At 36.7% G+C, this 14,336-nt stretch overlaps 1 protein-coding gene across 2 annotated transcripts in view; it reads left to right on the top strand.

Annotated features, from left to right (window-relative positions):
- Nucleotides 1-14,336, top strand: part of TMC1 (transmembrane channel like 1) — a 96,582-nt gene that overhangs the window by 16,958 nt on the left and 65,288 nt on the right. Inside the window, exons 1-3 of one of the 2 annotated variants that reach the window (XM_057498582.1) lie at nt 4,210-4,498; nt 7,824-7,914; nt 9,659-9,740. In XM_057498582.1, coding sequence (XP_057354565.1) covers nt 4,344-4,498; nt 7,824-7,914; nt 9,659-9,740 — 328 coding nt within the window. In that variant the 5' untranslated portion in view covers nt 4,210-4,343. Of the gene's footprint in view, nt 1-4,209; nt 4,499-7,823; nt 7,915-9,658; nt 9,741-14,336 lie in introns of those variants that run through there. The other variant, XM_036893493.2, reaches the window with a different exon arrangement.

The raw sequence follows: 14,336 nt of genomic DNA, 5'->3' as shown, positions 1-14,336 counted from the left end.
AAAAAATCACCTTAAGAACTCTTTGTGCATAGATTTCTCTACTTTTTATTGCAAATAAAAATTTTAGAGGTCTTGGTAACCTATCTTTCAATATATATTTTAAATCTATGAAGTGGTGCTATCTAAAAGGAAGCACACCAAAATAAAACAAACATACAGGCTAAGTGGTTATGTGAATGCACAGGCAAATTTTTGCTCGTTGTTTATTTATTGCTTGTTTTCAGATTGTTTCTGAATTCAGTTCCCCTTTCAGGGTGTAAAATAAAGAGTGAGCTAGGGATATGCAAAGTAAAATTATTCACCAAAGGCAAGTATCAAAATATATAGAGTATTGCCCATTCAAGGGGACACCAAAACAATTACATATGATATAGTAGCTTTTTAGCCCAACTCTTCAACAACTGCTTGAGCAGTGTAAAGATCACTTAAATTTAGTAATTGCAGCAAATGGAATTTAATTTAGTTCCAAATTTGATCTCTAACTTGTTGCATATTGAAATCATTTAGGGAGCTTAAAAAATACTGATACTTACATCCCTGGTCATGCCTAGAGATTGTGGCTTAAAGGCATCTGGGAGACTTGGACTAAATATCCCTCAAGTGATTCTGAGGTATAGGCAGTTTAGGAGCCACAGTTTGACTGTCTTCTAGTCTTATAGGTGTTCATTCATTCAATTAGCATTTGTTGAAACTTCTGTGTCGGGTGCAATATTAAGGATTGGGAAATTAGAACAAGAGATGTGGACCTTGCCTTCAGGAAATCCCAGGGCAATGGTGAAATTGGAGCAGAAAACAGTACATGGGATGACTACTTCATAAAGGACAGAGGTTATATCACCCTGACCTGGGTTGGAGGGGAATGCTGGAAAGAAAGAATCAGAAGCAGCCTATGGACAAGCTATCATATTGACCTGATCTTTCAAATGAAACGAAGGAAGAAAACAGGTGGAGAAGGGGAAGGTCATTCCAGAAAGAAGAAACAACCTAGATACAGGCATTTGAAATCGAGTTGCTTCCAGCTTCACATTCCGTTTTCCCCTAATTTATCTTGGGTATCATTGCAACATTTTTCATGTAGCAGTGTACCGCACTTAATCAGTTCCCAGGTCAGAACTACTCACGAGTCCTTATAGACCTCAGAATGAATTCCGTACTGTTTAACCTAGCATTATGGCATGTCAGCCTCTCTAAAGCATTTAGACGCTTCACTGCCCACCTAAAGATGCCAGATACACGTCCATCTCTTCACCTTTGCTCAACCATTTCCCTGTGCTGAAATGTCCTTCCTCTCCCTTGTAGGTGAACCCTCCCTTTGTTCAAGCTTCCTTCTAACCATCCCACTCTCTTCTCTGAGTCTACACTACTTACTTTTACTACACTCATTTGGTAGTAATTAGATGATGCCTTAAATATGATCTATATCTTGGCTTACAAATAGGATTGTAAATTCCTTGCAGAAAGGCATAAGGCCTCATTCTTTTCTCCCCCTCTTCATATGGCACAGTGCCTTGAAACAAACAAAAATCTGTATTTTTGTTACTGTGAACCAAGCTGTACGACAGTATTATGTTTGGAACATAGAGGAAATAATCATTTGCAAAAATGCATAATCTTTGGCTATTGACTCACACTATCTTTACATCATTATAAAGGTGGTGTACAAACTGTTATTTATTCTGAAGTTTTACCAGGCATATCATCAACATTTGCTCAGAAAAATATTAAACACTTTTGAATAACAATCAAAAGTACCATTTACTATGTTGCACCAAGTATGACTTTGCTTATGTTATCTCACCTTTTATATGTCCTTATACCAATCCCACAAGGTAAACAATGGTGTTATTCTGGTAAAACTAGAGACACTGAGCTCAGATCCCAGTCAAACTGTGCCACTTATTCTTTGGGTAACCTTGGGCACTTACTTTATTGATCAAATCCTGTTTATTCATCTCTGAGATGCACAGAGTAATAGTTTCCACCTTGCTGGATTTTGTGGGGATTAAATGAGGTGATGGATTTAAGTGTAGTACCCAGCATATGGTGAGTACTCAGCATATGTTAGCTGCACTGCTGTTACTGTTGCTGATCACATTTTACAGGTGAGAAAGCTTGGGGTCAATGACATCTCCCCAAGAATATACAACTAGTGTGTGACAGAGCCAGGATTCAAACCAGTGCCTCAGTTATAAGACACTGATCACAGAATTGAAGAAAACATAGTCCTATTCAAAGTGAGAGATCCCTTTTGCCTCTACTCACAGAGAACCCCTAGCTTCCCATGCATCTTGAGCTCTGTGCAGCAGCACAGCATGGCTGGAGCAGGACTCAGGCTGGAATCCACGGCTGCATCCCCTGGGCTGGGTCCTAACTGGGGCTTCGGAATCCCAACCCCAGGACCCTCTCCTCAGGTCTCAAATGCAGGGCTGAATCCTCTCCTCATTTAGTCATAAGAACAATTCCCACTATTCCCACACCTCATTAGGGTGATAATCTGGAGGGAAATGGGCTGGCTTTCTGCCGTTTTGCCTGGAGGTATCTATTCCTTTTCCGACTTTGTAATTTGGAGATTCAGTATAAAAATTGGAATCAGTCCTATTACTATTATTGTGATTAATAATAGTTACTATTTGTGGCACTTATACTGTTTGCTATGGACACATTATGCACATTATTATTAATACATTACATACATTATTTCCTATAAAGCATGTGATCATGCTGTAAATTTGCTATCATGTCTCTTTTACAGATGAAGCAACTGAGCATCTTAACCATTACAACTACTGCCACCAGCATCCCCTTTATAAATATGCATGTTTTGAGTCATCACTTCCAGTGTTAGGATGATTTTAAATAATTCTATCAGTCTAATTATGGAGTTAGGTTATTTAGGAGCTTTATAGACCTTGTTTTCAGTCTCTGCATATTAGAGTGGCTTCTTACCTCTGCAACTTTCTTTCAATACTCAGTAATATTTTAGGGAAAGTCAGAGCCCTAAGTTTTAGTCAGTTTAAATGGTCAGAATTTTTAAAACAACAATGCTTATTAGGAAAGACTTCTCATTCTTTGTATCCCTTTACTGGGAAGTGTTCAGTGTTCATGAGTATGAATTTTGGTTACAGTTGCCGTTTTTCATTTAAATGTTTTTCATTTACTTAAGCAATAAATTGGTTGCTCAATCATACTATCAAACTGAAAACAAGAGCAAAGTTTTCAAAGGTTATCAAACTTAGCTAACCTAACCCAAATAGGAAACATGTTTCCTGGGATAAGAATATGTCAAAGGCAGCACAGCATGTCCTAACTCCCCTGTGTAATCAGCGTTGTATCATGTGTTATGGGTAAATTATCTATTTTTTAAGTTAGGCCAAAGTGTGCTCCTCCAACTAACTGTGAAACCATTCTTGAAAGTCCATGAAACCATATTATTCTAATTACCAGCACAAGGGGTTGATAAATGAATTATGAGCCCAGGTATTATTGTCATTAAATAGTCCTCACTCAATTATTTATCCCTGGTTCTGGGGTTTCAGCTTAGAGAGCTGTGCATATTGTACCAGGCCTTGCTTGAGCTCTGAGATGTGAAGACCAGATTACAGTCTTAGCAGGTGGCTTTTGTTGAATACACTTCAAGGGGATGACACACATTTTTCAGTCAGATATTTGGAAGGTTTGAGGCCAATAGATATTAAAAGTTTATCCACAAAGCCAATTTCATTTTAGCCACATAGAAAAATCCCTTCAAATTATCCAGATAAATACAAATGGGTAGAGAGATAGATTAACTCTAGGAAGAACATAAAAAAGTTATTTTGCCTTTTGCATTCCAAAGACTCTGCTCTTTATATTCTTACATTCTGATATCTGTCATGGGCACTTTTTGTGATGAGTAACAGTCAGGGTTTATCTCCATACTGGATATTTTCTTTTTGTGTCTTGTTTCTAATAGCACAATGAAAGAGGTTGTTGGCTGGTTAAGAAATCTCTTATCAGGGAAGATGGGATTGGGTGATACTAGTTTTCTCCCTTCTGAAATTATGCCAGCTCATTACAAAGGTTAGCCCTAAAAACAGTGTTAAGGCATGTTCTTCCAGTGAGTCATGAGCCTTGTCCCAATTGTAGTCCAGTGTCCCTTCTTTGAGGCCTGACAGCTGTAAGGGTGCTTTCTGATAACCCAGGAGCTTCCTGTCGGGGGGATCAAGAACGTGTTCTTGCTTAACAGTTAGTCTCTGCCCGTCATGTGGTCCCTGGCTTTGTTTTAAAGTCACCCCAGATTTCTGAGGCATTGAGTTTAGTAGTAATTTTGGTCAGGGAGGGCATGAGGAGCAGGAGGAGCTATAATGGCTGTTCAGGGATCCCTTTGGCATGAAACCTGGGGGAAGTCTCTTGGAGGATGGAGAAGGGGTAGGACATTAGGGAGGAGAAAAATTTCACACCTGAGGTTATGTGGTGGAGAGTCAAGTCCAGACCTTTATCTGAACACCAAAGTCTCAGGGTAAGTACGTTAAGATGGAGTTGGTGGTAATTGAGAGGGAAATAAGAAACTATGCATAATGTCAGGGAAAAACTTGACAATGGAAGAGACAAACAATAAAACCTTGTTTAGATTGTTTGGAGCAAAATTGCATTTATTATAATTGCCAAAAAAACATATGAATGCCATGTAAATAGGCTTCTGTATTGTTAAATGAATTCATAATCAATTTTGTGGTGATTTTAATTTGGTTATAACCCTAAATTGCCTCTTTCTCTCTTAAAGCTTTCTAGTGTAATATTCCTGAAACATATTCATCAGCCCACAAAATTGAGTCTTGTCAGGATAGCTGTTTCTTTATACTTGACTGCTTAGAGCAGTCCTGTGTTGTAATTGGGGTCACTCATCTAGAAAGTGATATAACTCTACTAGGCCAAACTGAGTGTCTTTGAAAGTATCTGCTAAGTATCTAGAGCGGTGAATATGCCCATAGAGTAAGCATTTTACATTTGAGAAACAAATTTTGATTTTACATACTAAGAAGAATTTTTGATTCTCTATTTATATGAGTTTATTATAATAGAGTGATGTGATAATTCCTATGTATATTTGTTTTTATGAAATTCAAAATTCTTGATGCCAAGTAACTGAATTATAGCCAGTTCTGCTATAACGCAGTGTACGGGTTTCTAAAAATAACCCATACTATGCAAAATTGGGCAATGTAAACGACAGGACTTGCAGGAAAAATGGGAATAGGGGCCCAATGTTTAGAAACATCATCAGTGACATGTTAAAAAAATAGGTATAAAAGGGTATAATAGGTATTAAAAATAGGTATAAATGTATAAACATTTTATACATGCTAAATGGTTTAGCAATACGTAAATAATACAACGAACATGGCAGCTTATCTTGAAAAAGACCTCATGTTTGCTGGTGGGAGGGGCCTTCAGCAGGTTTGTAATTTGTGTATATGGTCGAGTGTGTGAAAGGGGGATCATTGTAACACCAGCTGTGAGTGGAGGTGGCTGGTCACTGAGTGGTGCAGTGAGGTACCTGATGGATGAGGTGTGTGCATTTGGGGTACTTACTGCTAGATTTAGCTGGATGCGGTTCGCTGCAGTCACCTAGTGTTTCTTAAAGATATAATCACACATATGCAAACACAAAATTTGTGTTGTGCTTAAATTGTTCTGTGATCTATCAATCATGTTAGAAAAAATTTACAGTTTCAAAACAAGTATTATAGGGGAATTGACTGTGTCATAATCCCTTCAGCACTTTTACATTTATTATCTCATCTTGTTCTTGCTGCCACCCTGGCAAGTAGGGAAACAACTGCCTGCCCATTTGTTTGCTAGGAAATCTTGATCTGGTAAAGTCCACACAGTAACCGAGCAGATCCATGCTGGAACTTGCTCAGGTGTGTGTGAGTTCTGGGCAAGTGTGCTTTCCTCTGAGAAGCAGGACACTCCTGAGTGCGTGTACAGATGGTGTGAAAAATGGCAGCAAGTTCTCAAAGACAAATCGCAGAGACTGGGTTAGAACTCAGTTTACCTGGTTTTTAGTTTAGATCAGTTCAGCATTGCATAAATATCTGCTTGGTGCTCTGCTCACTCCTGTCTTACCATCTCTGTAATACATAATTAATGCTTAAATGGAATGTGTTTTTGAGATTGCATGGATCTAAAAACCCAGCCATGAGAGTTCAGTTTATACTTTTTGATATTGGCTTTATTGAACAGTTTAGAATGTGTAGAATATTTTAGAAACTCTTTTTAAATTAATCTTCACAGCCTAGAAGACACGTGAAATGTCAGGGCATTTGAGAAAAAGGGGCCAGTCTAAGAACTCTTCTCCATTTCCAGGAGTCTGCCCTACTGAGTATCTAAGAAGACTCATGAAGAAGGGTATAATCCCAAAATCTAGGAATACTTTGCTTTTCAGCATGAATTGATGTGGGAAATACAATTATTAGACGTTCCCTTGTTTATATCTACCCTAAGTATTGGCATTCAGTTCTATTTCCAGAAGGTCTAGGTTTATTAAATACCTCCAATATTCAAAGTAGTGGTCATGCTGTGGGAGATACACAAGGACAGCATATCATCCCTGCCATCAAGGAACTGATTTAGGGGACCTGCTTGATGACTTGAAGAGATACTTCTCCATTTTGCTTATATTTTTATGGTGGACTTAGTGTGAGTGCGCATGCCCAGTGAGCAGTGAAGCCCCACTGTTTAGTTATTGGTTAAGTCAGCAGGTGCTGTATTTTGATCACTACGTATTGTGAAATAATGACTTTGGCACTGATACTATGGAACACCTTACAAAAAAATCCTTTGCAGGCTTTTCGTTTTTAAGATTTACTTTGTGTGTTAATATAGTCATGTGTTGAAGGATCTTGTCTGTAAAATTGTACATTCCAGGGGGCATCCAACTGCTGACAGCATTGTGCCTTAGAACTGTGGTCCAGGCTTGGGTTATCTCTTGGTTTATACCCTCTACAACCCCTGAGAGGTCAGGACAAGCTTGGGATGCCTCTACTTTTAAAATTCTTTCCATGTATCAACCAAACAACAATAGCAGAAGTGACCAAACAAGGTTACAGAAATTGTGGTATATTTAACATGTTCATATTATTCATTTTGATGAATTAATGCTTTTTAACACACAGAAAAAGATATCAATCTATATAAATATTTATACTGTAAATGTATAAATATTTGGGAATAATGTTAAGGTTTACATTTGAAGCCCTTTGTGATGCAAGGCCAAAAACTATTCCTTTTTGGTTTTCTTTTCCCTCATCCCTGAACCCCATTTGCTTTATGCAGTATGATTTTTCTATTTTAAGTCATTATAATTTTTATGAAATTAAATACCAGGTCAATATATATGTTCTATGTCAGTCTATCCTAAACTCCCTGCCCTATTTTTTAAAAAAGTAATCCTTAAAAAAGAAGGGAAGATTTTAAAATAAACATTCTGACTGCCAGAATCTGAAGTAAACTTCAGATTCAGTTTTATATGTGGTAGAAATGAGAAGAACTAGGGTCCTTTATTTTGACACTCAGCATGAATTTCTTGCATTTTGATGACTCCAGTTGATTAATAAGTGAGACTAGAATATCTTATTTTTCCTAGCCAAAATTAAAAATCCTAAACATCCATTACAAGTCCCTAGGTTATGAAATGTGGCTTAGATTCACTTGGTAAGGGTCTAGAAGGGTCTGCAAGAAATAAGCCTGCAAACCTAATAAAAGTAAGTGTCCATTACCTCTATAGTCTATTAATCTCAACTTAATACCCATCTACCCCTTATTTTGTTTTCTTTTCTCAGGGAAGCAAAAAAGTTTGTGAATGAAAATGAGGGAGCTCTTGGGAAAGGAAAAGGAAAACGGTGGTTTGCATTTAAGATGATGATGGCCAAGGTAAGTATTTTCATGACTCAGTTTGATTGATGCCATATATTCCCAATGGAGGTCATGCTGACTCCAAGGGGAAAAATTGGTCCGCTTCTGAGAGAGAGAAAAAAATATTATATTTTATATGTACAAAGCACATATACACATACAGTACATTCACAGTCTATGGTACTAAAATTTGGGGTGGGGGGTGATTCAGAAAAAAAGGCAAAGTTCAAAAAGACTCTTTATAGGAGTTTCAGTGAAAAAGCAGTTGACAAGCATTGGCTTATAACAAAAGACTTACTTATGTGTGATTTTATCACTCCTAAATGTAAAAGATTGTACCCCTTTCATTTTTATTCCTTAGTAGTTAATGGGTCCTGGGTCAAAGTTTTTTTCTCAAAATGTCTGTAAGTGCCATATGCCTCTCCTGTATCAGGAACATCAACTATAAATTGGATAGAAAATAAGGCAAAACAAATGATATACCAATATAAGTACAGATTTTTAGAAAAGATAGAAAAGAAACTAGCATTTATTTAGTATTTATTGTATGCCAATTGCTGTACTGAATCCTTTTATAAAGTTATTATATTCATTATATTTACTTATATTTAATTCTCACAGCAATGTAGGTACATATATATTTTTGTCCCTTCTTTACAAATGTTATACCATGTGTAAGCTAAATGTATTCCCATAAAGATGGAGGTTGTGAATAAAATTCATATATCTTAAATATAAAATAGATGATAGATTGATGGATTTATGATATGTATATAGATAGATAATAGATTGGTTTTGTGTTTTTATAACTTAAAAATGCAATAATATAGTATTAATGTTTTTATCTCTGGTTGTTTTGATGCAATATTATGTCCATATTTGGGAGTTATAGTTCATTGTAAGTATGTATTGTACTCCATTGTATGAAGATACCACAGTCTATTTATCCATTCTTTTGTAGATGGACATTTGGATTGTTTCTGGTTGGGTAATATTTTGAACTTCAGACTTGTCTCCTACCGTTATTTAGGCTCTGTGTGCCTGTCCAGCTCATGTACACATATGCACAGTTATCTTCCCTTTCCCCATTCTTCCTAGTGGGCCTCCTGACCAGGTATGATCCAACACTGTGGAGTAAAATGGAAGGAAGAACTTGTATAAAAACCAATTTATGATGATTTTTCTTCCTGCCTTTTCCATAATGCTATGCCTTTCCATTAAGCTGATGCTCTACCTCTACCAGAATGAAAAGTGCCCTGTCACAGCACTGACCATCCTCTTGGTACATTACTCTGGTGATGGAGCATAGACTCCAGTAGACCCAGATGACCTGTTTATGTGCAGTCTACTCTAGAAGACCCAGAAGCCCTTCAAGGCAGGAGCTGTGTCTTATTCACATTTCATTCATTTCTTCATGCAATGAATATCCAAGGAAACACATACCATTTCCTTTCACCTTATTGCATCCTAACAGTCCCTGCTGTTTTATTGTCTGGTATCACACACAGATCTTTCACAGCATATTTTCTGTAGAACAGCGGATCTGTAAAAACTTTTGAATTATATTGGTCTGGGGGTGGGTTGGGAACAGGGAGGCAAGTAAAGCCTACTGCTTTTCCTTTTTACAAAAAGCAGTATGTGGCTTCAGAAAGATCTTCCCAAGCTCATTGTCCTGTGATATTTTGGGATGGTGAGCTGGGGGAATAAACATCATAACAAACAAGAGATTGAGTTCTACTGTTGTATTTGGCTTCCTTTTCAGAAATGGGTAAAATTTCTTCGTGATTTTGAGAACTTCAAAGCTGCTTGTGTCCCATGGGAAAATAAAATCAAGGCAATTGAAAGTAAGTGCCCGTCAGATCTCATTACATAGGAAAATTGTCCTAAATAAATGTCTCATAAGCTTATCAGGTGCCTTTCTCAGTTTCTGTACTATTAGAAAGATGAAAAACAAGAAAACAAACAAAAACATATTTAAGGTCCTCTGCTCACTGAGAAGATTTGCTAGCATTTACCTATCACAGCACTCGAGACTCCCTTCCTACATTAGAACAAAATATTCTCATTTTGAACTTTTTTTCTCTCTTACATAGGGAAGTCAGTATTTTGCACAATGACAGAGAGTCATCATTAGGAAGGCAGAGATTTTATTTTGGCAATAACATGACACTGAAAATACATATTCTTGTGAGTGTTACAACATAATCAAAATGAACAATGTCTGAAAGAATGAAGAAATCTTCATATCAAGCCTCTGAAATAGAATATGCAATAATCATTCAGGAATTTGCTATCTGAATATCTTATTGTGCCTTCATTTTATACAGTATTCCTTGTTTACAGAGAAGGCAAGAGAATATACTTCATCAACTTAGAACAGTGTTTATATAGAACAATGTATTTTAGGCTTAGAATAAGGCAAGCGAAATTTTAAAACATTGTAAATATAGTAAATAATTTAAAAAATTAATAAAGAAAAGAGGGTAATATTTAAAACATTTCTGAGCACAACCTTGCCATATTCTGGCTTCTGAGGGTTTTGACTAAGGTCTGATTTTCCTCCATGTCACCACAGATCATGAGGCAGATTTTCCTGCTGCTTAAATGTGCTGTTGCATAATTAAAATGGAGGCTCCATAGGGAGATAACACAGTTGATGGATATTTCACTGATATGATTGGGCATGTTTTCAGAATGACTATCCCTCAGTCCACTTTTCTCATTATTGAAAGCCATGGATTAAAAAGCATCAGCTTATTAATTGTTCTTCCTGTCACATATTCCTGTACCATTCCTGTCTTACTTTATTTTCCTCCTTAATAAGTATTACTTTGACAATACTGCATTTTTCATTGAATTTTTTTATTAAGGTATTGATATACAATCACATGAGCAACATTATGGTTACTAGATTCCCCCCATTATCAAGTCCCCACCACATACCCCATTACAGTCAGGGTCCATCAGCATAGTAAGAGGCTATAGAGTCACTACTTGTCTTCTCTGTGCTGTGCTATACTGCCTTCCCCATGCCCCCTCGCCCACATTATGTGTGCTAATCATAATGCCCCTTTTTCCCCCTTATCCCTCCCTTCCCAGCCACCCTCCCCAGTCCCTTTCCCTTTGGTAACTGTTAGTCCATTCTTGGGTTCTGTGAGTCTGCTCTGTTTGGTTCCTTCAGTTTTTGCTTTGTTGTTATACTCCACAGGTGAGTGAAATCATTTGGTACTTGTTCTCCACATGGCTTATTTCACTGAGCAAACTATCCTCTAGCTCAATCCATGTTGTTGCAAATGGTAGGATTTATTTTTTTTTATGGCTGAATAATATTCCATTGTGTATATGTACCACATCTTTATCCATTCATCTACTGATGGACACTTAGGTTGCTTCCAACTCTTGGCTATTGTAAATAATGCTGCAATAAACATAGGGGGCATATGTCTTTTTGAAACTGGGCTCCTGCATTTTTAGGGTAAATTCCTAGGAGTGGAATTCCTGGGTCAAATGGTATTTCTATTTTTAGTTTTTTGAGGAACCTCCATACTGCTTTCCACAATGGTTGAACTAATTTACATTCCCACCAGCAGTGTAGGAGGGTTCCCCTTTCTCCATATCCTCACCAGCATTTGTTGTTGTTTGTCTTTTGGATGTTGGCCATCCTAACTGGTGTAACGTGATATTTCATTGTGATTTTAATTTGCATTTCTCTGATGATTAGTAATGTGGAGCATCTTTTCATGTGCCTGTTGACCATCTGAATTTCTTCTTTGAAAAAGTGTCTGTTCAGATCCTCTCCCCATTTTTTGATGAGGTTATTTGATTTTTGGTTGTTGAGGAGTGTGAGCTCTTTAAATATTTTGGATGTCAACCCATTATCAGATATGTTATTTATGAATATATTCTCCCATATATAAGATATATTTTCATTCCACTGATGGTGTCCTTTGCTGTACAGAAGGTTTTTTAGTTTGATATAGCCCCACTTGTTCATTTTTGCTTTTGTTTCCTTTGTCCAGGGAAATATGTTCATGAAAAAATTGTTCATGTTTATGTCCAAGAGATTTTTGCCTATGTTTTCCTCTAAGAGTTTTATGATTTCATGACTTACATGCAGGTCTCTGATACATTTTGAGATTACTTTTGTGTATGGAGTTAAACAGTAATCCAGTTTCATTCTCCTATACATAGCTGTCCAGTTTTGCCAACACCAGTTGTTGAAGAGGCTGTCATTACCCCATTGTATATCTATGGTTCTTTATCAGATATTAATTGACCATATATGGTTGGGTTTATATCTGAGCTCTCAAGTCTGTTCCATTGGTCTGTGGGTCTTTTCTTGTGCCAGTACCAAATTGTCTTGATTACTGTGGCTTTGTAGTAGAGCTTGAAGTTGGGGAGCATATTCCCCCCAGCTTTATTTTTCCTTCTCAGGATTTTTTTTGGCTATTCAGGGTCTCTTGTGGTTCCATATGAATTTTAGAACTATTTGTTCTAGTTCATTGAAGAATGCTGTTGGTGTTTTGATAGGGATTGCATTAAATCTGTAAATTGATTGCTTTAGGCAGGATGGCCATTTTGACAATATTAAGTCTTCCTACCCAAGAACATGGGATGAATTTACATTTATTACTGTCCTCTTTAATTTATCTTAGGTGTGTCTTGTAGTTTTCAGGGTATAGGTCTTTCACTTCCTTGGTTAGGTTTATTCCTAGGTATTTGATTCTTTTTGATTCAATTGTTAATGAAATTGCTTTCCTGATTTCACTTTCTGCAAGTTCATCATTAGTGTATAGGAATGCAACAGATTTCTGTGTACTAATTTTGTACCCTGCAGCTTTGCTGAATTCAGATATTAATTCTAGTAGTTTGGAGTGGATTCTGTAGGGTATTTTATGTATAATACATGTCATCTGCAAACAGGGACAGTTTAACTTCTTCCTTACCAACCTGGATGCCTTTTATTTCTTTCTGTTGTCTGATTGCTGTGACTAGGACCTCCAGTCCTAGGTTGAATAAGAGTGGGGAGAGAGGGTGTCCTTGTCTTGTTCCCAATCTTAGAGGAAAAGCTTTCAGCTTTTCACTGTTAAGTATGATGTTGATTGTGGGTTTGTCATATATGGCCTTTATTATGTTGATGTACTTGACCTCTATACCCATTTTGTTAAGAGTTTTTATCATGAATAGATGTTGAATTTTTTCAAATGCTTCCTGAGCATCTATGGAGATGATCAAGTGATTTTTATCCTTCTTTTTATTGATATAGTGGATTATGTTGATGGATTTTGGAATGTTGTTCCATCCGTGCATCCCTGGGATGAACCCCACTTGATCATGGTGTATGATTCTCTTGTATTTTTGAATTTTGTTGAGTACTTTTACATCTGTGTTCATCAGGGATATTGGTCTTTAGTTTTCTTGTTTTGTGGGATCTTTCCCTGGTTTTGGTATTAGAGTGATGCTGTCTTCATAGAATGAGTTTGGATGTATTCCCTCCTCTTATTTTTTTTGGAAAACTTTAAGGAGAGTGGGTATTAGGTCTTTCTAAATGTCTGACAAAATTCAGCAGTGAATCCATGTGGTACAGGGGTTTTGTTCTTGGGTAGTTTTTTGATTATCAATTCAATTTCATTGCTGGTAATGGGTCTGTTTAGATTTTCTGTTTCTTTCTGGGTCAGTCTTGGAAAGTTGTATTTTTCTAGAAAGTTGTCCATTTCTTCTAGGTTATCCAGTTTGTTAACATATAATTTTTCATAGTATTCTCTAATAATTCTTTGTATTTCTGTGGTGTCTGTCATGATTTTTCCTTTCTCATTTCTGATTCTGTTTATGTGTGTAGATTCTCTTTCTTTCTTGTAAGTCTGGCTAGGGTTTTATCTATTTTGTTTATTTTCTCAAAGAACCAGCTCTTGGTTTCATTGATTTTTTTTATTGTTTTATTCTTCTCAATTTTATTTCTTTCTTCTCTGATCTTTATTATGTCCTTCCTTCTGCTGACTTTGGGCCTCATTTGTTTTTCTTTTTCCAGTTTCAATAATTTCAAATTTAGGCTATTCATTTGGGATTGTTCTTCTTTCTTTAAATAGGCCTGGATTGCTATATACTTTCCTCTTAGAATTGCCTTTGCTGCATCCCACAGAAGTAGGAGCATTGCACTGTTGTTTTCATTTGTCTCCATATATTGCTTGATCACTGTTTTAATTTGGTCATGATCCACTGATTATTTAGGAGCATGTTGTGAAGCTTCCATGTGTTTTTGAGCCTTTTTGTTTACTTTGTACAATTTAATTCTAGTTTCATACCTTTGTGATCTGAGAAGTTGGTTGGGGCAATGTCAATCTTTTTGAATTTTCTGAGGCTCTATTTATGGCCTAGTATGTAGTCTATTCTGGAGAATGTTCCATGTGTACTTGAGAAGAATGTGTATCCTGCTGCTTTTG

This window comes from Manis pentadactyla, chromosome 3, assembly GCF_030020395.1.
Source record: "Manis pentadactyla isolate mManPen7 chromosome 3, mManPen7.hap1, whole genome shotgun sequence".
Taxonomy (NCBI): Eukaryota; Metazoa; Chordata; class Mammalia; order Pholidota; family Manidae; genus Manis; species Manis pentadactyla.
This window is presented reverse-complemented; position numbering and strand designations above follow the sequence as displayed.